At 37.1% G+C, this 24,817-nt stretch overlaps 1 protein-coding gene across 3 annotated transcripts in view; it reads left to right on the plus strand.

The window, feature by feature from the left end:
- PDE1A (phosphodiesterase 1A) overlaps window positions 1-24,817 on the plus strand; it is a 320,443-nt gene that overhangs the window by 197,989 nt on the left and 97,637 nt on the right. For all 3 annotated transcript variants that reach the window (XM_060177615.1, XM_060177617.1, XM_060177616.1), the window contains one exon: window positions 16,141-16,254. In XM_060177615.1, the coding sequence (XP_060033598.1) occupies window positions 16,141-16,254 (114 nt within the window). The remainder of the gene's footprint in view (window positions 1-16,140; window positions 16,255-24,817) is intronic.

A 24,817-nucleotide genomic window follows, 5' to 3' on the forward strand; every position in this document is an offset into this window, starting at 1 on the left:
TCTGTTAGCGAATTTGAGAGAGTATCACACCTTCAAATGACAATTCTGAAGAGATGTTGACAAAAATTTAATGCTAAAGTTAACAACTGAAAATGACTCATGCATTTTGCTGTGCATCCACCCTGCTAGAATATGTCTCTTTGAGCCTTTAGAGTTAGAGTCATGGAGGTGGGTGGAAGCAATGAAAGAGAAAAACCACAGAACTGCATACAAATTAAGAACATGCCTTTCTAATCTCTAGATCAAACTTGATTCTCAGCCTATCTAAATGGGCTGTCAGCTACAATTCTATTTTCCTTGTATCTCCATCAATTCTTCTATATCCTAATGTAAAACAACCTACTAATTAAGAAAACTCTTCTATAAACATCCCAATACAAAGCAGGTAATGTTTATTTACAGTATCCCCGTAAATGTCCAATTTCATTGCTGTTAGTTTGGTAATGCTTTAAAATCTGTGTCTTTACTTTTGCTGACCTTTTTATATTCTTTCTGCTAAGCTAGGCAGCCAAGTTTTTACTTTTGAATAATGCTGGTCTATGTCAAATATCACACATATCTATTTCTTTTCCCAACTAAGCCCCTTCATAAAATTACAGAAGTATAAATACGTTCATAAACCCATAAGGTCAAAGAGGAGAAGAAAACTATCGTGATAACGTATATTAGGGAATGGGTGATGTCTTGGTGGTTAAAAAAATATCTGACTCTAGAATACATCCTGGGTTTGATGATTGCACCATTTATTGTATGTTTGATATTAGACAAGCCATTAGCTCTTTACAGACCTCATGCACCTCATCTTAAAGTAGAAGCTGTCATACTGTCTGCCTTGTGAAACTGTTACAGATGTTAGCACAGGTAAATCATATAGGAACATACATATAAAGCATAATATATGTAAGGCGTTAAAATGGGCAAGTATATACAAATATGGATAGTTATAGAAATAATAGTCAACCCATAATTTGGCTTTTGGAGAACCACTACAGTTTCTAATGGAGGGAATGGGGACATAGAAGGCTGGTGGTGGGAAAGATGTGGAATATACCCCGAGTATCTCATAATTTTGTAAATAAATATTAAATCACTAGTATGAAAAGAAGAGTGTCATATAATAAGTTTTCTATAGTTTATATTATTCATTGGAAATACAAATTAAGTTTATAGATCAATTATTTATTATCTTTCCCTACCAATCACACTTATACAGGAGAGAATATGTAAAAGATGTCCAGAACAGTAAGGTGGGAAATAATTTGACTAAAATCACATGTGAAAAATAATGGGCTATTTTAAAGGTGTTTTTTTTTCTTTTTCCTTTTTGTAGTCACCAGGACTTCATAGTTGGAAGTAGAATTTTTCAAATATCTAGCGACAGACAGAGACAAAAGAAACAGAGAGAGAAAGGTGACAATATCATAGCACTAAAGTTCCCACCAGTGTCTTATGCACATGACAAAACAGGTATGTAGTCCAGTTGGGCTAATTTTTGCTACATAAACATGATACTGTTGAAATCAGGAGCTAAATTAGAGCCCTCTTAATCTGACTTTAAGTTAGCAGATCGTCCCATTATCAGCAATACCTCAAAAATACTTTCTGTTCGTTTGATGGAATTTGGAGAGTAGGATCTGTTATCTTTCTTTTTCTTTCCTTCCTTCCTTCCTTCCTTCCTTCCTTCCTTCCTTCCTTCCTTCCTTCCTTCCTTCCTTCCTTCCTTTCTTCCTCCCTTTCCTTTCCTTTCCTTTCCTTTCCCTTTTCTTTCATCCTTCCTTCCTTCCTCCCTTTTTCTCTTTCTTTCTTTCTTTCTCTCTGTCTCTCTCTTTCTTTCTTTTCTTACTAGTCACTGTGGTTTCCTGGCTCCGGGTAGACATTTTCTTTTTAGATAGAGTCAGAGATATACAGAGAAAGACACCATAGCACTGACACTTCCTTCAGTTTACTTGGGGGTGGTTTTGAACTAGAGTTATGCACATGACAAACTAGCACATTATCAAAGAAAGCTAGATTGGCTGCCTGGAAATATCTTTCATGTTCTTTATAACTGAACAAAACCACTTTCCCTATGTCAGATCTTTTTTTAGTAATTCACCCATGTTTGCATATGTTGACTTTCTTCCTCCAAATATATTCTTAACGTGTATAGTTTAATATAGAATTGAGATGACTTTATAAAAGTTACTTTCTTCCTCTATGCAGTCATCTTATTTGTGATGTTAATAAGTCTGTATTTTGTCCACTGGAGATGTGTGCTTTAACACATTTTGACTGTTTCTGGACTTTTGTGAGGTTTTCTCCTTTCTTAACACGGCCTTTTATTGCTATGACCTGCCCTTTTAAGGAGCCCATTTGTTGCATTCTATAGAATTTTTATAGATCAACTTGTAGATCAACTCAAATATAATTTGTGTAAGTGGCAGGCTTTTGTTGAAACCATTATTTACGCAAATATAAATTGTGTAAGTGGCAGGCTTTTGTTGAAACTATTAGTAATGAAGAAATAACTTAGAAGTTAGGACTCACTCGGTCTTTAAGAAGCTGTTTTTTCATAGGTTATGTTAGAATAAGATTGCTGAGTTAGATCCACTGACCAGTGTTAGTTAGATCTACTGACCAATGCCTAGTATTTCCATAAACTTGTGGAGATCTCCATTCTACCTGATAAAAATTATTTTAATTTCTGTCAGGCAAAAATAAACAAATGTAATAAACAGATAGCTCCACTGTACCTCTTACTAGTAAGCAAAGAGGTGAACTTAACACATAAGGTGAATTCGTTTTGGTGAGGTAAATTCAATACATTCTTGTAGATCAACCTTGGTTGACTTTGCCCCAATATAGCAATGACAACATGTCACCTGATTTTCTGCTGGATTTTTAGATCTCTGATGTTTTCATCAACACTTTTCAGTTATTATGTCTTATGGTTTGCATCATTTTGCTACTGTTCCTATTCTTTAACCTACCCCTGCTCTACTCTGTATCATAATCATTGAATTTCATAGGCTCCTCTCTCAGTTGACATCTGTATGGATTTGGCCAGTACTTTATATCATCCAATATCACAGGACTGACAAGGATAAAGAGAAAAAGAAAAAGGAAAAAGAAAAGAAACAGGATATGCATTCCCCTTTCTCCGCCTTTGGGAAATCTTCCTGAATCATCTGTATCTCCCCTGTGGTTTCAGATGCTTCTGAATAGGCTGCTAGTGTTCCCTTTGCAGAAACCACCAGTGTTCCTGGGATCCTCACAACTCTGTGCAATTGTTTATTTAAGAACATCCTGACTACCCCTGGTTATGTTACTATCATCCCTCAACACAGTAATCTGATATAAATGTTCAGGTTTGTTTGCTTAATTAGATTCTGATTAATTCATTGATTTTTATTCAAATTTAAGATTCAGTAATGTATTCATGAAACTGATTCTGATTGTGTCAGTGAAACATATTTTTTTACTATTTATTTATTCCCTTTTGTTGCCCTTGTTTTATTGTTGTAGTTATTGATGTCATTGTTGGATGGGACAGAAAGAAATGGAGAGAAGAGGAGAAGACAGAGGGGGAGAGAAAGACAGACACCTGCAGACCTGCTTCACTGCTTGTGAACTGATTCCCCTGCAGGTGGGGAGCAGGGAGCTCGAACCAGGATCCTTATATCAGTCCTTGTGCTTCGCGCCACCTGCGCTTAACCTTAACCATCCAACATTTTTTTTTAATCTCCAGGGAAACAGTTATTTGCAATGATCCTGAGACATCCTATGTATAAAAACTGTATTTCTGCAAGAGAAGAGGAAATTTAGTGGAAAAGATATGATTTTCTTTTTGTTAGTGTCAACTTTCATCAGTACCTTGAAACAGAGTAGTAGTCATATACACCGGGGAGAGGGAGAACTGGGTGAAAGAGGGACATTCAAATTAGGAGGCTGAAATAATTTTCCTCACACATAAACTTTTGCAATTAAAACCATCTTTCCAATCAGCTCACTTGAACTCAATTGGATTGCATATCATGCCACAAAATTACATTCCCTCTAAAAGGATTTATTTTAATTGATTCCAATTTTCTTGTTGTTAAATGTGATGGTAGAACTTTCCTAGTCTCTCATAGGATTTGGATAGTATTCATCATGGAAATGTTTCTGCTTATTAAGTTTTCTTATGTTGTATAATCTGTTATAATTGGAAAAATTCCATGTTGATTTTTTTTCTTTCCATAGTTTCATTTTTTGTATGCATATTTTTAAAAGTCTATTTTTAAATAATTTCCCTTTTCTGCTAGTGTATTTTTGAAGTCTGTTCATACATGGTACTGCATTAATTAAGACCAAGACTTCATTAAGCAATGCATTAACTGTATTAACTGACTCCAACCTGCTTTTAAACATCTTGCTATTTTTGATAGTACTAACAATGAAATTGTATTACTTATTGATAAATTTTATATCTGCTATCTAAATAGTAGATTTTAATAAGTTTTAACCCTTGGTGGATTTTGGAGTGTATCCAATTTATAGTGCTTTCTGCCTACTCTAAGTTCTTTCTAAACCAAATTCTTTTATTATTATTATTTCTTTATTGGGGGATTAATGGTTTACACTGACAGTAAAATACAGTAGTTTGTACATGTATAGCATTTCCCAGTTTTCCACATAACAGTTCAACCCCCACTAGGTCCTCCTCTGCCATCACGTTCCAGGACACGGCCCTCCCCCCCACCCCAGAGTCTTTTACTTTGGTGCAATACACCAACTCCAGTCCAAGTTCTGCTTAGTGTTTTCCCTTCTGATCTTGTTTTTCAGCTTCTGTCTATGGATCGGATCAGCCTATATTCATACTTCTGTCTAAACCAAGTTCTAGTTACATATTTATAGTACTCCTCTCTATACTTGGCCATTTTTGTAATTTTTCAAAATATATATGTGATCCAGAAGGTGGTGCAGGGGATAAAGCTTTAGACTCTCAAGCATGAAGTCCTAAGTTCAATCCCCAGTAGCACATGTACCAGAGTGGTGTCTGGTTCTTTCTCTCCTCCTATCTTTTTCATTAATAAATAAATAAAATATTTAATAAAAAATATATGTTATCATCACAGCTCACTGAATCTTCTTTATGTAGTTCCCTGAATCTGTTTCTCTTACATTTGACATATAGCTCATTTTGTATGCCCACCTCGTATCTGAAACATGTACCTGCTTTTGGTTTAACACATAGGCATGAATAGTCAGTTCCATGGTGTATACTTAATATTTCCATGCCTAGACTAACTAGAATTAACATAACTATCAACTCATGGCTAACAACTTTGTGTCTTTTAGAGATTTCTTTGCTTCCAGTAAAGATGAGTGTTGACATCTTGTTATTTTTAAGTCATTTAAATCTGCTGTGGTCGGTGATTCCCACTCACTAAGTGAAGGACCTGGCATCAGAGTTACTACTCACCTGTCTTGTTAGCAATGCACTGAACAGTCTACTTCACAGGGCGTTCTATCATGAAGATTCTTTCATCATTATCCAAAAACAACATTCTGTTTCCCAGAAGTAAAGAATCTTGATATTCATTTCTCTTTCTTTACAATATTCCCAAATAGTATGCTTTTACTGTTTCTTGATCTGTCAGCTTCAGACTATTGTCACACAGATATAATGATAAGGAGGCAATAGTTCCTGCCTGTTAACTTTATGAACCTCCTTACAAAAAACTCTCCCTTAAAAGAGTTACACTAGGGAGTCGGGCTGTAGCGCAGCGGGTTAAGCGCAGGTGGCGCAAAGCACAAGGACTGGCGTAAGGATCCCGGTTCGAACCCCGGCTCCCCACCTGCAGGGGAGTCGCTTCACAGGTGGTGAAGCAGGTCTGCAGGTGTCTATCTTTCTCTCCTCCTCTCTGTCTTCCCCTCCTCTCTCCATTTCTCTCTGTCCTATCCAACAACGACAACAACAATAATAACTACAACAATAAAACAACAAGGGCAACAAAAGGGAATAAATAAAACTAAATAAATTTAAAAAAAAAAAAAGAGTTACACTATACCTCATTTTATTTTCAGGACACATTTTGGCAATGTGATTTGTAAATATTACTTGTAAGTCTGAGTTAAATGACCACCTCTATATTATTATTATCATTTTGCCTCCAATTGCTGGGTCTTAGTGACAGCACTACAAATTCACTGCTCCTGGAGGCCATTTATTCCTCCAGTCATTCTATTCAGTAGGACAGAGAGAAATTGAGAGGGGAGGGGGATATAGGGAGAGAAAAAGACACCTGCAGACCTGCTTCATCATTTGTGAAGTGTCCCCCCCCCCCCGTGCAGGGGGAGCCTGGGTCTTGAACCCACATCTTTGTGCAGGTCCTTTGTGCTTAGTGTTTAATTAGGTGCATCATTGCCTGCCCCCCCCACTATTTCTATCTTATATTTTTATTTCATTTATATTTCATGATAATTATGTTCTTCCATATATATATTTATAATTTTAGAAATGCCCAACTGATCAGCCAAAATACACAAACATTCTGTCAGTCTCATGGTTTACAAGTTCCACTTCCCCCAAGAAGCTTTCCTCCACATCTTTTTTTTTTTTCTCTCCCTTTTGTTTTTATCCATACTTGTATGTTTCTATGATGGATACATATCTTTTATTCTGAGACTTCCCTCTCTCACTTACTTGAATTAGATGTTCTTTCTAGTATATCGTTGTTTGTGTCAAATGCGTCTCTCAGTGGCTATAAGAGAAAGAGTGCAGAGAGAGAGAGAGAGAGAGTAAAATAACTCACTTGAAGAGTGTGCTGCTTTCCATATGTGGGGGCACATTTGGGCCCTGCCTCCACCACATTAAAGGAAGCTTTGGTGCTGTGGTTTCTTTCACTCTCTCTGCCTCTGTCTAAAAGTAGGAGCAAGAAGTAGAAAGATAAAGAGAGAGAAAGAAAGGAAAGGAAGGGGAAAAGGAAGGAAAGGAGGGAGGGAGGGAGGGAGGGAGGAAGGAAGGAAGGAAGGAAGGAAGGAAGGAAGGAAGGAAGGAGCTGGGTGGTTGCACACTTGGTTGCTTGAGCACATACATTACAATGTGCAATAACCCAGGTTTAAGCCCCTGACACCCACCTAAAGGGGAAAACTTCACAAGTAGTGAAACAGTGCTGCAGGTCTCTCTCTCTCTCCTTTTTCCCCCTCTTCCTCTCAATTTATGCCTCTATCCAAAATGTAAATGAATAAATATTAAGGAAGTAAAGGGAAAGAAAGAGAGAGGTGAGGCCAGGTGGTGACATGCCGGGTTGAATGCACACATTACCATGTGCAAACACCCTGGTTCAAGACCCTAGTCCCCACGTGCAGAGAAGAAACTTCATGGGAAGTGAAACAAGGCTGCAGTTGTCTTTCTTTCTCTCATCACTTCCCTTTTCAATTTCTCTCTGTCCTATCAAAAAGAAAAAAGATAAATAAAATAAATGGTCTAAGGAATGTCATGCATGTACAAGCTGTTGTATTCACTGTCGACTGTAAAACATTAATCCCCCAGTAAAGAAATTATATAAATAAATAAAAAGAAAGAAATGGTCTCCAGGAATTGTGAACTCATTAGGCAGTCACACATCCTCAGTGATAACCCTGGTGGCAAAGAAAGAAAAAGAGACAGAGACACAGAGAGTGACAGAAAAACAGGGAAGAAGAAATTGAGAGAGAGCTCTGTGGAGTGCTGACTAGTGACCTACTGTGAGGTTAGACACATCACAAGAGGAGAAAATACTGATATGCAGACTCAAGTCTTCTTCCTACTTCGTGTAAATGCTGTTTTATTTTTAAAGCCATGCTGGTGGCTGATGCCATCTTTCCATTCCCTACTCAAGGATAAGAGAAGGGTAGAAAGGAATTGATTAGCTCTGAAGGGACAAACTGAAGGAGATTTGACAGAGAGTGGCTATATGAACTCAGGGTTGAGTAGGAGTTTTGCAGGATCCAAGGACTTACGGTGTCAAACTGCTCTGTAGTGAATTTGCCATATGTACATCCTATTCCTAAAATTTATTTTTAGCTTAAACACTTGTGTTTGTCACTAATTTTTCTCCACAGAACACATTGATTTTAAATAGATATATGGCATATAATAAAATATATTTATTTTAATTTTAAATATGAATCTTGAATATAGTAGCATATTTAGAAATTACTATGTGTAGATATTGTTATAAACAAATGTTTTTAAATATCTCATACCTATTTAAATATATAACTATATATATGTTTAAATTTACATTTAAAATATTTAATATTTTTAAGAACATTTTGAGTCTCTGTAGCCTATATTATCTCAAAGGGGTAACAGTAATCAGGTATAGATAATCAGTTTTCTTGTTTTTTTTTAACTTATAAAATGGAAATATTGACAAGACTATAGGATAAGGTACATTTCCATACAGTGCCTACCCCCAGAGCCCCATATCCAGTCCCCTCCCTGGATAATCAGTTTTCTAGCTAGTGTTAACTAGTTCTTGCTTGTCTTTTGTGTCTAAGGGGAAAATTGCCTTGAAATCATTTCTAGTTATTTGAATTTTCATATCTTCACAGTTAAAGGAATTGCAACATGCTAAGAATTATGTAATTTCCATTTTATGAAATTTAATACCCATTAAAAAATAAAGAGATAACTTACGTAAATTGTGGTTTTTATAAAAAGAAGGTAATATGTATTTTTCACACTGAAAAAAATACTTTTCTGTACATGTTCTTCACTTCAGTAGGGTGGTTTTATGTTTTGATCGTACAATGTAAATATATTTTTTAAACTAATACCAGATGGCACACTGCTTACTCTATTTTTTTCAATAGCATCAATTGTGAATTATACACTTCATAAAATTTCTAAAGACCCTTACAAGTTCAACATTTGCTATATGAGAGAAATTCTTCTTTAAAGAACTTCAGCACTTTAAACCTTGCTTCTTACACTAAAGTTAAAATCAAATTACCTAAACACTGATCTACACATATAAGGGGATTTCATTATTCAGTGCCCCCTTATTATAATTTTTATCATGTTATACTCAGAAGAAAACAAGATTTACTGAAACCAAGGTACTAATTTCCTGTTCTGATAGTCTCTGATGGTCTTTTTATGCATTCTTGTTCAGAACCATATTTTTAATCTTAATATATTCTGTAAACATCCTGTTAGTTCTACCTCTTCTGGATCTTTTTTTAAAATAGTGTTTACATATTACTTTTAATAGTGGTTTAAAATAAGAATACAGGTATATAGCTTTATACCTTGCCCACTGCCCCCTAAAGCCTATGATCCCACCTACTCCGCACCCTACCCCTACCCCGACCCTGGCCATCCCAAATAGCCACCATAGTTCTTGCAAAGTCTAAGAAACAGTTTGATTGCTTTCTTTATTTATGTTGCAAGCTTGTGTGCTTTAGTCATATGTATTCCATATATGAGCAAGACAGGCAGATAAACTGTGCAGACTCAGACTGGGTTAGCCCCCAACAGAACACAGCATGGAGAATCCTTGAACACATACAAATGCAGGTATCTTAAGATCCAGCAATACCACTTCTAGGCATATATCCAAAGGACATGAAAACACTAATTCAAAGCAACATATGCCCCCTATGTTCATAGCTGCTTTATTCACAATAGCCAAAGAGTGGAAAAAGCCGAAATACCCATCAGCAGATGACTGGATAAAGAAATTGTGGGACCTATACTCTATAGAATACTATTTTTCTGATTGTCGGTGTGACAAGTTTGCAGTCAAATTCTTCTACTTTTGCGCTTTAATCAAGTCACAGGTGGAGACTGTTAGGAATGATTATCAATTCTCTTTTAATCTATTTACTATTCAGATTTTATAGCATTAGGGATATCCTGGCCACTCTATATTGTGCAGTTAGTAATGATTGCATGGATATTCAGGGTTTTTCAGAATGAGAACATTCTTAGTTATATAGGCTCTCATTTGGCAAGATTAGGTCATGCAACAATATTTTTGAGAAGGTAACGTTGCAGTTGAAGTACTTGGTCATAAAATGTAGCATTTTATATTAAATGCTTTTTTATTTGGAAAGTGGCATTTCTGTATTTGAATAAAAGTATTCTGTCATTATCTACAGCTCAGTACTCTTCAAAGGTAAAAGTTCGAAGGTAAAAATTGTTTCTTCTCTGAAGCAACTGGATTGAATCAGTGCTACTAATTGTTCTCAGAGATGGAGTTTTTATGTTTAGCTGTCTTCCTCTACGTATTAAAACCATTTAGAAGTAAAGGAAGTCTCTCTGAAAAGCTAAATCGATCAAAGTACATATTGCTCAGTAAATAATATTCAGGATACTTTTAAAGGCCTTACACATTTTCGAAGATCACCGTCTTTATGAATGTAACCTTTTTAATGATTAAAGGTCACTTTTTAAACATATCCCTAAGAATTTCAAGATACTACTGATTTGTTTTATGTCTTTTACAATACATATTAGAATTTTAAATATTCTAATGAAAGAGATAAAAGGAGGCTGACAAACTGTTTCATCAGGATAGTGGACCGGCTTTGTCATGTGACCCAGGGTTGAGGCTGGTCTCTATGGCACTGAAGGAAGTTTTGATGCTGAAGTTTCCTGGAGTATCATAGCGATCTTTCTCTTCCTTTCCCCCGTGATTGCCTCTCCCACATTCTCAGGCAACAAATGACCTGCTTGTCAGGCTAAGTGTAATATAATGAGTCGAAACACACAAACCTGTAAAAAACAAAACGAACAATTATTTGTGGATGGTGCTTATCTTTGGAGGAGGCAGGATACAGAAATGTAGTGGGGGATGCAGTGTAGAGCTATTCCCTTGTGGGGGTTGGGCGCTAGCACAGCGGGTTAAGCGCCTGTGGTGCAAAGCGCTAGGACAAGCATAAGGAATCTAGTTCCTACCCCCAGCTCCCCACCTGCAGGAGAGTCACTTCACAGGCGGTGAAGCGGGTAAGCACACATGGCGCAAACCCCAAGGACTGGCGTAAGGATCCCAGTTCAAGCCCATGGCTCCCCTCACTCTGTCTTCCCCTCCTCTCTCCATTTCTCTCTGTCCTATCCAACAATGACAACATCAATAACAATAATTGCAACAGTAAAACAAAAAGGGCAACAAAACGGAATAAATAAATAAATATTTAAAAAGAACTATACTCTTGTAATCTCATGAATCATTATTAAATCACTAATAAAATTAATTTAAAAATTAAGTATAATAAACAAAGTTTTAAAGAACAGAGCTTTTTAATGTTAATCAAATTTAATTCACTGATCATTATGGAAAATGTTTTAGATTCTTCCATCCAAGATCACAAATTTTCCTGCTATTTTATTGTTCTAGATTCGTAGTTTGAGGATATAATTTAGATCATGATAGTAAGATGTAGCATGTCTTCCCGGGACCCTATTCCATAGTGAAATTGTATGCAGATGTCAATGATTGCACTGTAAAGCACTAACCCCCTCAATAAAAAAAAATTAAAAACATGTAGCATGTCATAGGCCTTTCTACCATTTCAGTACTAGTTGCAGCAAAGGCTGTTCTCTCTCACTGAATTATCTTTGCATAGTGTGTTTATTTTGTCATTGCAATGCTCTGGTCTGACTTTTACAGATAGAGAGAGTGAGAGACAGAGGCAGAGAGAGATAGGGAATGCAATCACAGCATCAAAGTTTCTTCCTGTGCCATGGCAGTTGGAATCCGGGTCTTACCTGGGATAGAGCAGTGCATTATCCAAGTGAGATATTTTGCCAGACTCTGCAATTAAAAAGAAAAAAATCATTTGGATTATTTTTGGGTCTGTCTTTTCATTCTGAAATCTGTTATACTGACCTATAACTGACTTCTCTTTGTACTGATTGCATTATGTTGTTTATACTGTCTTGATTACTCTTGCATAAGCCCTAAAGGCAAGTAGTATAAATCCTTAAAGTATATTATTTTGTGAAATTTGTTTCAATCTGTCTGATCTGTTTAGGTCCTTTGGATTTCTTTCTGACTCTTAGAAAATGCTTTTGTTATCCCACTCCTTAGAGATTTTTGTTGTTGCTTTTTTTTTTTTTTAATTTTGGCCATCACAGGGTAACTTTTTCAGACAGAATGGCCGATAAACAGCACCAAAGCTTCTTTTGGTATAGTGGGGGCCAGGTTCAAACCTAGCTTCTTTCTATTTTTTATTATTTTTAATTATCTTTATTTATTTATTGGAGACAGCCAGAATTCGAGAGGGAAGGGGGTGATGGAGAGACACAGAGACAGAGAGATTCCTGCAGCACTGCTTCACCACCAGCATTGCAGGTGGGGACTGGAGGCTCAAACCTGGATCCTTACACATTGTAACATGTGCTGCCAACTAGGTGAGCCACCCCTTGGCCCCTCAAACCTAGGTTCTTCATCTGAGAGTTTGTCTAAATATGACTTAGGAATCATAGTTTATAGGTATCTTCTTTTTAAAAAAAATATGTTGGATGGTGGAAATAGCTTAATGGTTATGCAAAGAGACTCTCATGCCTGAGTCTCTCAGGTTCAGTCCCCTGCACCACGATAAGCCAGAGCTAAGCAGTGATATAGTTTTAAAAAAAGAAGTGCAGTTATATATAGTTAACCCTAGTGTTCTGGAACCTACCATCTGTACTGTACAGTCGTCCCTTGCCACTTTGTGCTTTGACTTTCGTGGCCTCACTCTATCATGGTTTTTTCAACTATATTCATTAAAAAGTTGATCGAGACAGTAAGCATGGTACAGTGCCCGCTCAGTTATCTGAGTCAGTTATACACTCCTCTATTACAATTAAAATTTAAAATGGCTGCCCTTATGGACTGTAGGCCTGTGTATTCAGCACCCTCGCAAATCCTTCAAAACCAGGTGTAGCGTCTCGACCACTCCGTGTGTGTGTGTGTGTGTGTGTGTGTGTGTGTGTGTGTGTGTGTGTCTAATCAGGTGTGGGGAAACCAAGCCAATCAGAGCGTGTTTCTCTCATACACGCTTCTACATCGCTACACATTGGGAGCATCTTTGCTCTTCTAATTGTTTGGGATTCCTGAGAACCTTTATCTAAGCCCTATGCTGGCTCCTAAATGTGCTGCTGCTTCTAAGCCTTCTGAGGACGAAGCACCGAAGCACCGGAGGAAGATGCTCACCATCCAGGAGAAGGTGAAACTCTTGGGTGTGATCAAAGATGGCAGGAAAATCCTGGAGGTTGCCCGCCATTACAACTTGAATGAACCTACCGTTGGCTCCGTAAAGATGAAAAGAACATCCATACAGTGACTTGGCTGTTGTCTCTTTCAACAAGGAAGCAAAGCTAAAGGGGTGTGACTTCATGTCTAGGGGGCTCTAATAATGTTAAAAATCGTATTTAGGGAGTTGGGCGGTAGCGCAGCAGGTTAAGCGCATGTGGCACAAAGCGCAGACTGGTTAGGATCCTGGTTAGGATCCTGGTTCAAGCCCCCCGGCTCCCCAGCAGTAGGGGAGTCGCTTCACAGGCGGTGAAGCAGGTCTGCGGGTGTCTCTCTGTCTCTCTTCCTCTCTATCTCCCCCTTCTCTCTCAATTTCTCTCTGTCTCTATCTAATAACAAAAAACAAACAAAAAATAAAGTAAGCTATATATTTAAAAAAATCGTATTTAGAATGTTGTAAACAGGTGTTCTATGCTTTAACTACAAAAATGTTTGATTTATAAATAAAGAATCCCATTCTATGGAAATTCACTTATGTCTGGAACTGATTAACTGTGATAAACGAAGGATGACTATATAATCTTTTGAAAATGATTCATGAAGATATTTAACTTTGTATATTCTGTTAAAAAAGTGAAATATGTGGCTGGGGAGATAGCCTAGTAGGTAAGAGTGCAGGACTTGGATGTACGAGGTTCAGAGTTCAGACCCCCAGTACCACATATGGGCACGATGCTTATGCTCTTTCTTTTTCTCACACATATTAATACACTAATTTTAAAAGGAAGTGAGAAGTTATACAATTTTTGCATAAGACAACTTATAATTATATAAATTATTCCACTGAACTTCTATTTATCTATAAATAATATTTTACAACACAAAAATCTTCTTTTTATGTACATAGAAATGTATATACTCAGGGCCAGGCAGTGACGCACCGGTTAAGTGCTTATGATCCTGATCCCAAGGACCCAGATTCAAGTCCTACGTCCCTACCTGCAGAAGGGAAGTTTCACAAAATGTGAACAAGTGCTTCAGTTGTCTTTCATGCTCTCTATCTCCTTCTCTATACTCTCTTCTCTCTCAATTTCTCTCCATCTCTATCCAAAATAAAGAAATAAAATTAAATTTTAAAAAGTATCATATATTCATTTTTTAAAAAGAGATAATGTATACTCACTAGAGACATTTGTTGTACATAGGCCCAGGAGCTAAAAGAAGAAAGAATTTTTTAATAATGAAGAATGATATATGACCCTCCATTCTTTTGGGGTTTCCGTAGTATATCTAGGTCTGTGTTCACAGCTCTTTTATGATTTTAAAGACACGTAAGTTAGCTCTTCTAGCTAGATTGTGCAGTTGACAGGTAAATCATTTCTAGGATGCTTAAACATGATTTATTGTCTCAGATTATAAGTTCCTACGTCCCATTAAGATGTAGATAGCATGTTGGGGCCAGGCAGTGGCACACCTATCATAATGCAAACATTACATGCACAAGGGCCAGAGTTCAAGCCTCCAGTTGCCACTTGCAGGGTGGGAAGCTTCATGACCACTGGAGAGTGCTTCAGGAGTCTCTCATTCTTTCTCCCTCTCTGTCTCCCCTACCCTCTCTATTTCTCTCTATCAAAAGTAAATAAATGGGAGTTGGGCTGTAGTGCAGCGGTTAAGCGCAGGTGGCGCAAAGCACAAGGACCAGCATAAGGATCCAGGTTCGAGTCCCGGCTCCCCACCTGCAGGGTACTCGCTTCACAAGCAGTGAAGCAGGTCTGCAGGTGTCTGTCTCTCTCCCTCTCTGTCTTCCCCTCCTCTCTCCATTTCTCTCTGTCCTATCCAACAATGATGACAACAATAATAACTACAACAATAAAACAACAAGGGCAACAAAAGGGAATAAAATAAATATTTTTTAAAAGCAAATAAATAAAATTAAAAATACATAGCATGTTATCATATTATTCAAGTGTTAGAGAGTCGTAATGCTCCATCAATTAAGGTTTGATCAGTCATGGTCTGCTGATAGGACGATTCCCTCTGAAAGCAACTACAGGCTGTCATGAGTTAGGAGTTGCACTAGGGGGCCCTTCCCATGGGAGTCCTTTCTCATTTTTATGAAGCATACTCCAGTCTTGGGTTCTTTATTTCAGGTCATTTTTTACCCATCTATTAATTAGATTATGTTCAGCAGCAAGTAAAAAACATCTAAAAACAGTAGAGACATAAACATAACTTTTTTTTCCCTCATGTGTAGAATAAGTTTAGAAGTAAGTGATTTATTTCATTCAGGCTGATTTGCACCATGGGTGAGATCCAGACCTCTTCCATCTTCTTTCTTTGTCTTGTTAGTGAGTGACTTCCTTCATGATTCTTGCTGGGCGCTGAATCTTCAGACAGTTCCACTGCACCCCAGGCACTTAGGGGTGGCAAGGAATAGAAATGAACTTCCAGTTCAGTTAGCCCTTTTTTTAGAATTATTGTTCTGAAGTCCTTACTCAAGAACTTATACTTATTTTGATTGTCTAAAATTTAATCACTTTACCACACCTATGATAACAAGAGTTGACAAAACGTTGATTTTTTTTTCTAGTGGAGAAAGTTTCTAAAGAATAAAAATAGAGTTTAGTCATTCAGAAAAAAGGGGAGAAAATACTGTTTCTAGAGCCACATTATACAACCAACCGCAACTAGGCTATTATTTATTTTTCACAAGAAGGTAACATGAATGGTATAATTTTAAGTCTGTGCAGAGCTGTTTATTGAAAGAATATAATTTTTAATCATTGTTTAGATGATAGGAATGATGTTAATTCTGCCAAACAAAATCTGGAAAGATTTGATTTGATGGCCTTGATAGCTATGTTAAAGTTTTTATTTGATTTTTTTATTTGCTATTGAAATAATTTCCATACTTATAATGTGATTTTTCTTCTGGCCTTTTTTGACATAGACTACGATGCCTCGTGAAGCAGCTGGAAAAAGGTGATGTGAATGTTGTAGACTTGAAGAAGAATATTGAATATGCGGCATCTGTGTTGGAAGCAGTTTATATCGATGAAACAAGGTAAATGTTAACCTCTTTTTTTCTTATATCTCCCTTGCCTCTCTCATCTCTGTTCCCCTTTTCTGATTTTTCCTTATCTCAAATATGTACTTAGCATATATTAGCCATGAAGCCTAAAGAAATTTCTTGCTAAACATCAAAAAATTGTTTCATGTGGTTAAAAAAAAACAAACAGAAAATGTTTAAATCCCAATGTTTCCACATAAAAATTGTCCAACAATAAAGTAATAAAATTTCTCCTTTTCCCCTGCTTCTACTATCCTTAGGCCCAGACCTTAAAATGTCAAAGGCAGAGAGATGTAGACCTAGTGTTATAATAATTTTCCTATCTCATATTTCTAATTTCCTTTTTAGAAAATTGTCTTTGCCTGCTCACGTATCCTCAAGAGATAACATCTATCAGACCCATTATTCAGGACTTGTTAAAGAACAGTACCAAATGTGGTTTTTATTATCTTTTTAAAAACTTTCCTTTTTTAATATTTATTTTATTTATTTATTCCCTTCTGTTGTCCTTGTTGTTTTATTGTAGTTATTATTGTTGCTGTTATTGATGTCATTGTTGTTGGATAGGACAGAGAAATGGAGAGAGGAGGGGAAGACAGAGAGGGGGAGAGAAAGACACCTGCAGACCTGCTTCACGCCTGTGAAGCGACTCCCCTGCATGTGGGGAGCTAGGGGCTTGAACAGGGATGCTTAAGCTGGTCCATTAACACTTTGCACCATGTGTGCTTAACCCGTTGCACTACAGCCTGACTCCCTGTTTTCTATTATCTTAACTTAGCTTCTTAATTAGCAGAGTGGTAAGAAGAATAAGAAATAAGAATTTAGTTTAAGAGGATCATCGTCTTAGTGCTGCCTTTCTCAATAAGGTGATTTGCCCTGCGGGGATCATTTGACACAGTTTAGAGACATTTTTGATCACAAGTTATGGGAGAAAGTCATGAGAAGCGTGGGGCTCACAGAGTTCTGACTCTGTTCTTGGGAAATATGAGATTAATCTTCCTTGCTTACTATAAAATATATTTATTATCACAGCTGAATACTTAAATAGAAGAGTGGTGAAATTTAAATTTTTTGCTTTCTGACTAATTCACTTTGCATGTGCCTTTCTTTATAATATAAAAATTTGTTATTTTTAAATCTAGGTCATCTGTTTTTCTATATTCTATTTATGAGTGAAGTTGGATGGTATTTGTCTTTCTCCATTTCCATAAGTGTCTTATTTCATTTAGCACAATACCCTAGTGAATATTTGACTCATCTCACAAAAGTAAAGATGGTAGACTGATTAAGATAGGGTATGAATGAGACATATACATTTATAGACATATGCGTGCAATGGATGTAGTTAATTCTCCTGAAGGAACTAAACAAAAATTACTGACTTTAGTGGGTGAAAAGAAATCATTGGGGGTGATTGTTGAGACAGGCATCAGGATAGAAATCATAAAAATTAAGATAAACTATCAGCGATCATGTAGTTGAAGTAGACTCTCAGTGTCCTTCAGTGGACAAAACATAAGCACTCCTTAGGATAAAGAAAATAATCTGCCTGCGCACATTTGCCACACAGAGGTCAACAAAACTATTTATCTAGTGTAGCCCCTAAAAAGTTGGCTCTTATAACTTCCCGATTTCTCCCACCACAACACTGGACAATAAGAAGCAGCATAGTGGTAAAGAGGGTGAAATGTAGAGTGTGATGATACTCACCATGCTTCTCACATTTCTGGCGTTCATGTCTGGATCAGACCAGAGTTTGTATGAGGTAAGAAATATTCAACCAAATATAAGACTCAAGTTTTTATGTATAGATATGTACTAGGATTAAACACACACACACACACACACACACACACACACACACACACACGGTATTGATTAGTACATAGTAAATCCTGATTCAGAAATTAAAATATTTCAAAGGTGTCTTGTGAAAGTGTTAAATGTTGCCTTCTCCCAGTCCTAATCTCAAATTGTTCAACTTACAACAATTTCTTATGCTTTCTCCCCTTAAGCAAGGAAATTTGGAGACCCCTGCCATAGTTTTTTAAAATTTTAAATATCAGAGAAAAAGAATTTTCATTAGTAAAGGTGAGGACAGCAGTACACAGTTAATTGTGTATTCCCAGAAAGAAACACTTCTATTAAAGCCTGGTATGGAATAAAAAAATATAAACAGACTTTTAGATCATAAACTCAATAGAAAATTATTAGCTTGTTAACTTTCACTTTATGTACATAAAAAGAGGATTTCTCAAAGAAATTAAAGATTCAAAGTATAAAAATAAATAAAATAATTCATGCTATCAAAATATGAATATTATATACTTTCTTTGCTTATTCGTTTTGATGTGTATACTTCATTACTCACAAGTTGACTAAAGTTATTTGGAAGATTTTTTAAAAAATCTTTGACATTTTATAAATTTTAAGGCTTTTGAAAAATCTGTCTTTTACATTTTGCATATTTATAAAACTATACTTTTATTTTTAAAGAATTATTAAAAGATTTTTTTCCATTCATTATATATGGCATAGTGCTAATGATTTGTTTTGTCTGAGTGTCTCATCATTCATTTGAAATATTATTATATTTATTAGTTTATCTTCTGTAGTTCCTGTCCTGAAAATGAGTCCATAAAGACTCTATTTACTTAGTTTCCTGTGATCCCTAATTTATTTAAACATAAATTTTAAAATATAATCCCTGTTTATTAGAAATTTAGTATTTTGTGGGAAGAAATGTATTTAATGAGGCAGGGCAATTTTTTTATTGCTGTTGTCTTTTTCTCTTGCAGCAAAACATACCAGCTTTTAGTACTACACAATTCCTATTTAACTTTTTTATTTTAATGCTCCTGTGCTCTGTAATATCATGGTTTTTAAAGCAGATCAATAATAATACTCCATATTTGTGCTATCTTCTAAGGCCTTTTTAAATATTTATTTTATTTTCCCTTTTGTTACCCTTGTTTTATTGTTGTAGTTATTATTGTTGTTGTTATTGATGTCATCGTTGTTGGGTAGGACAGAGAGAAATGGAGAGAGAAGGGGAAGACAGAGAGGGGGAGAGAAAAAGAGACACCTGCAGACCTGCTTCACCGCCTGTGAAGAGACTCCCCTGCAGGTGGGGAGCCGGGGGCTTGAACCAGGATCATTACTCCAGTCCTTGGGCTTTGCACCACCTGCGCTTAACCCACTGCACTAGCACCCGACCCCCAGTTTCATTATTTTGCATGAGTCTCATCAGAATCCCATTCAGTTGGCAGAGTGATTATTACTTTGTACACCTTACTCACGAGAGAGCTAGAGCTCTCAGAGATGAAATAGTTTGCCAAAGGGTGCAGTGATAGGCATTAGTACAACTGATGCTCGAAACTAACATCTGACTTCTTAACAGCCTTCTCACCATAAGGGGAACCTCTCAAAGTATTGCTAGAGGGCAGGATAGATTTGAACAACCTTTGAAAGATTGAGATGACAATGTATTGTCAATCTAAGAAAGCAATAGATAATGTTTAATAGCTATAGGCAACTATATTATAGCCTTCTGTGTGCCAAGAATTCTTCTAAACACTTTAATGCACAATTCCATTTACTCACCTTAATAATCCTACAAGATAGAAATACAGTTATTGCCATTTTACAAATGTGGAAATATAGTCACAGAAAAGTTACGTGACCAGGGCCAGGAGGTAGCACATCTGTTTAAGCACACACAGTCCAATGTGCATGGACCCTGGTTCAAGCCCCCAGTGCCCACCAGCAGGGGGAAAGCTTTGTGAGTGGTGAAGTAGAGCTGCAGGTGTCTCTCTGTCTATTTCTCTCTCTCTCCCCTCTCAATTCTTCTCTGTCTCTATCCAATAGTAATAGAAATTATAACAAATAAATAAGTTGGTTAAAAAAAAAAAGAAAGAAAGAAAGGTTGTATAACTTATCCCATTTATATCAGGCTAGGGTCTTTGCAACCAAACCCTAGTTTTGGGGCTATTAACACACTCCTTATACCCCTTATGTAATATCTGGCCAAAAGGAGATTTCAAAAATTTACTGGAAGTTTAGATTAAACGTAATATGTTGGCAGTGTGGTCAGACCCAGTGATAATGCAATTGGAAGTCACAAGTCTACAAAAGTCTATCTTTAGTGTTATCACGATTAATGACTAAAAATTGGCTTTTGTGGGAGTATTTCCATCATTTATATTGGCAAAGGCAAAAAATGAATACCCCCCCCCCCAGAGTACCTGTGAGTAAACTTTAACATCATGGCAGTGATTAGAGTGAAGAAAGTCTTTTACATACCATCCAAGACTGTGTATCATCTAAGGGAGGGAGAGATATAAACAAAATATGCTGTGTTGAGGACATTTTAGAGCAAAAGTATTTGGTGTCATTTAATTGGAATTTTATTTATATAAAGACAACAGTAAGCTGAGGATATTTTTATAGAGGTGTGTATACTCTTATTAAAATTGCATTAGTTAAACAGAGATAACTTAGAAGGAAGAGGGATGAGAAGCATTTAGTTGTTTTTAAACTTTGAATAAAAGTTCTGCTGGCTGCTGAAATGTTTTTAGTGGAAAATTCTCTTTCTAGAAAAAAAAAGCTTCAGTGAGTATTGCAGAGAGGCCTGTTTTTGAAGTCTGGACTAGATTGGAAAAAAGATGAATACTTAATAAGGCCAGATAAAACAAATTTCACAAACACACACACACACACCCCTCTTTCTCCTCCTAAGCTTTAGTGATTATAGGATTTCAGTTAAGAAAACAAATCAAACCAAAGTATTCCTCTCAAAGATGATTTAAGTGAGAAAAATAAATGCAAGGTTGTTGATAGAAATTCAATTCTGACCTTCTTTATGGGATTACAGCACAATTCCCTAGTGAATTTGACTGTTGGTTTTTTAACAAGACATTTACAAATGCAAATGCCAATATTTTATGAGTCCTGCTTGCAAATGTGTCCCTAGAGACTAGTGTTTTTTAAAGCTGCACAGTTGTAATCCACAAGCATCTGACTAAAAAAATATCAGTTGGCTATCCCTATTTGGATCTGGATACTGACAGGCTAAGTTGAATTCTTGGCCTCAAGGCTCTTAAGCTGCTATTCATAAGGGTGCTCAGCTGATTAGGGAGAATGGTTTCAAAGGTGGATATTCTGTTTAGAGATGCTGCCCAACATCACAATTTCTAAATTCACTCTTTAATGTGAGCCAACATAAATCCTGTGAATACCCTCAGAACATAGTCTGTGGGTTCAGAAACTGGGGGTCGATTAAAATCTGACACTCCAGTCGAACATCAGGTCTCTCCTTAAGCAAATGTATGAACTCCTCTGTGTCCTAGCTTTATCATCTGTACGACAAGAATAATCACAATCAACACTGATTTCATAGGGTTAACATGAGTATTAGGTGTGGTAGAATACTTCACCCTAAAAGTCAAGTAATCACTTCTGATTATTTATAATAAAAGTCTGATCTCTATGAGATTCATACACATGAAGATTATGTAACAAGATACTGAATACTCTCTTGAGAACAGCTTTTAATTTTGAATATATAAAAACAGTTTTTGATCAAAGAGTGTTCTAGTTACCAGGAAATGAAAGCACAGTGCACATGAATGGAATGGAATTGTGATGGGATACACATCTTGATTAAAAAAAAAATCATTAATTGACTCCTTTTTCTTTCTAAAAGGCCTTGCTTTTGAGAAATTGCCTCTAGTGAGAATGCACAGGTGTCAATCAGCATTTCAAGAAGTCAGTCTGGTGAGAACTGAGTGAAGTCTAAGGCATCTTGGGATTAAGTCCATTAAAATCATCAAGCAGCATTCATTCCTAAACTAGAATTTCCTGAGTCGCTGCAATGAATACCAGGCCCAAAGAGTCAGAAATAGGGCTGTGCCACTTGCTGATGCTCAGAAATTGGTCACAAGCTTCACACATGAACAAAGGCATAAAGGAAAGTACTGCAAACAAGAAACAGAGATTCCGAGCTAAAGAGAACACGGCAACCGCACTGACACATTACAAAAGGCAGTACTGAGGAATAGCGATAAGACATCACCATAGGGAGTGATGCCCAGTAAAAACTGCACAAAGCCAAGATTTCCAACCAGATATGATTGAATTCCCAGCACCTGTATTACGTAGGGTTAATGCATTTTGTTCTCTGGCAGAGTTCCCTGTGACAATTTTAAAGATATGGCTTCTAACAAAAAGATTTAGCTAGAAGTTTTTCATACACAAATGCAGGGGACTTGGCTAGCTGTATAAGCATTGGCATTCAGAAATATAATATCAGTTAGAAATGTGACTTGAGAAATTAGAACCCAAGGATCTCATTATACTTAGTCTTGATTTCAATAGTCAGAACTCCCTAGCTATTTTGATATGTTCTAAAGTGATTGAGAATGCACAGGTAATGTTTAATTAATTATTTTACCCAATCTGTTCTGGCTGTCACTTTTCAGAGAACTGCAGCCAGGTTTTTGGTTTGTTTGTTTTTTTGGCTTCAACCCACTGAATCTTTCTTTTGAAATTAACCTACTTTCTCTTTAAGTATAGCAGTCTACAGATGGTAACTGTTCCTGAGAGAGTTTAATGCTCTAGGCTAGTTCCCACAACTAAAGCTATAACCAACTGCTATGCGATTTCATGAGGGGGCACTCAGAACCCAAAACTCAGCTTTTTCCAAAGTCCCTCTACCAGGCGTTTCTTCCTATCTTCCAAGACTTGTATCTCATTTATCCAGATTTCAACTCACTGTCTCCTTTAGAACTGTCTTTTCAGTATGCTTTACCGAGCTCGGGATCTCATGCTCCAGGGTCAAGGGGCTGGAAATGAATGTCAGTAGGCCAAGAGAAGCTCAGCAGCTCGAATGTGAACCTGACCATGAGCACAATCTAGATCTGAGCCGAGAACCACAGAAGTATTGTGGCACTAGAGATGACTCCACTGCTCTCCCCCCCATGCCACGTTTCTGCTTTTCATGCATTTATTTATTTGTTTGTTTGTTTGTTTGTTTATTTTTGACTCTAGTCACTGGTGCTCCTTGCTGGCACTACAACTTCACCACTTTTGGTGGCTTATTTTTTTTATTTAAGAAAGGATTAATTAACAAAACCATAGGGTAGGAGGGGTACAATTCCACACAATTCCCACCACCCAATCTCCATTTCCCACCCCCTCCCCTGATAACTTTCCCACTCTCTATCCCTCTGGGAGCATGGACCCAGGGTCACTGTGGGTTGTAGAAGGTAGAAGGTCTGGCTTCTGTAATTGCTTCCCCACTGAACATGGGCGTTAACTGGTTGGTCCATACTCCCAGTCTGCCTCTCTCTTTCCCTAGTAGGGTGGGTCTCTGGGGAAGCAGAGCTCCAGGACACATTGGTGGGGTCTTCAATCCAGGGAAGCCTGGCCGGCATCCTGATGACATCTGGAACCTGGTGACTGAAAAGAGAGTTAACATATGAAGCCAAACAAATTGTTGAGCAATCATGGACCCAAAGCTTGAAATAGTGGAGAGGAAATGTTAGGGGGGTACTCACTGCAAACTCTAGTGTACTTCTGCTTTCAGGTATATATTTTGCAGTAGTTTACGGATACGTGTGAACATATGCTCTCTCTCACAGAAACTGGTGTATATCTAGGTTTTGGGACTTTGTTAGAAAGTGAACCACCTGAGATGAAATTAGAGTATACTATGAAAGGAAAGGTCTCACCCGAGTAATGAAGTTGAAGGGTTGTCATTCCACACGTGAAGTCTCTGGACACAGTCTGAAGTGAAGCATGTTGAGGTGGCAATCGTTGTGTTGGTTAGGTTGTGATCGGCAGATGCAATATTATTTGATATGGACTGGGAGAGGCATACGGGAAAGTGGAATTATGTTAAGTGAGCTAAGTCAGAAAGATAAAGATGAGTGTGGGACGATCCCACTCATCAACAGAAGTTGAGTAAGAAGATCTGAAAGGGAAACTAAAAGCAGGACCTGACCAAATTGTAAGTAAGGCATCAAAGTAAAAACCCTGTGGTGAGGGGTAGACATGCAGCTTCCTGGGCCAGTGGGGGGTGGGAGTGGGTGGGAGGGATGGGTCACAGTCTTTTGGTGGTGGGAATGGTGTTTATGTACACTCCTAGTAAAATGTAGTCATATAAATCACTAGTTAATTAATACAAGAGGGGGAAAATTAATTGTATGCCTCGAAGTTTTTCAAAACACAAATTGAATCTTTTCAATATATAGGCTGTGTAATTGATATGCAGACTCTCTCAAAAGCCTAGACCAAGTAGATCAGAAGCAACCAATAGCACAGCTATATACAAGATACTGGGTACTGTACATCAAACCCTGACAAAAGGACTTTTCAAAGTTAACCCAATTCCCAAATAATGTGATGATAACATTAACTATCGATTGTCTTTTTGAACCCTAAGACAGCAGGAACCTCACATCTCCACTATAGAGCCTCTACTTCCCCCAGTCCTGGCTTTTTTTTTTTTTTTCCCTCAATAGAACAGAGAACTGTCCTATTGTTCTGTTGTTCTCAA

Source organism: Erinaceus europaeus, chromosome 18, assembly GCF_950295315.1.
Source record: "Erinaceus europaeus chromosome 18, mEriEur2.1, whole genome shotgun sequence".
Classification (NCBI taxonomy): domain Eukaryota; kingdom Metazoa; phylum Chordata; class Mammalia; order Eulipotyphla; family Erinaceidae; genus Erinaceus; species Erinaceus europaeus.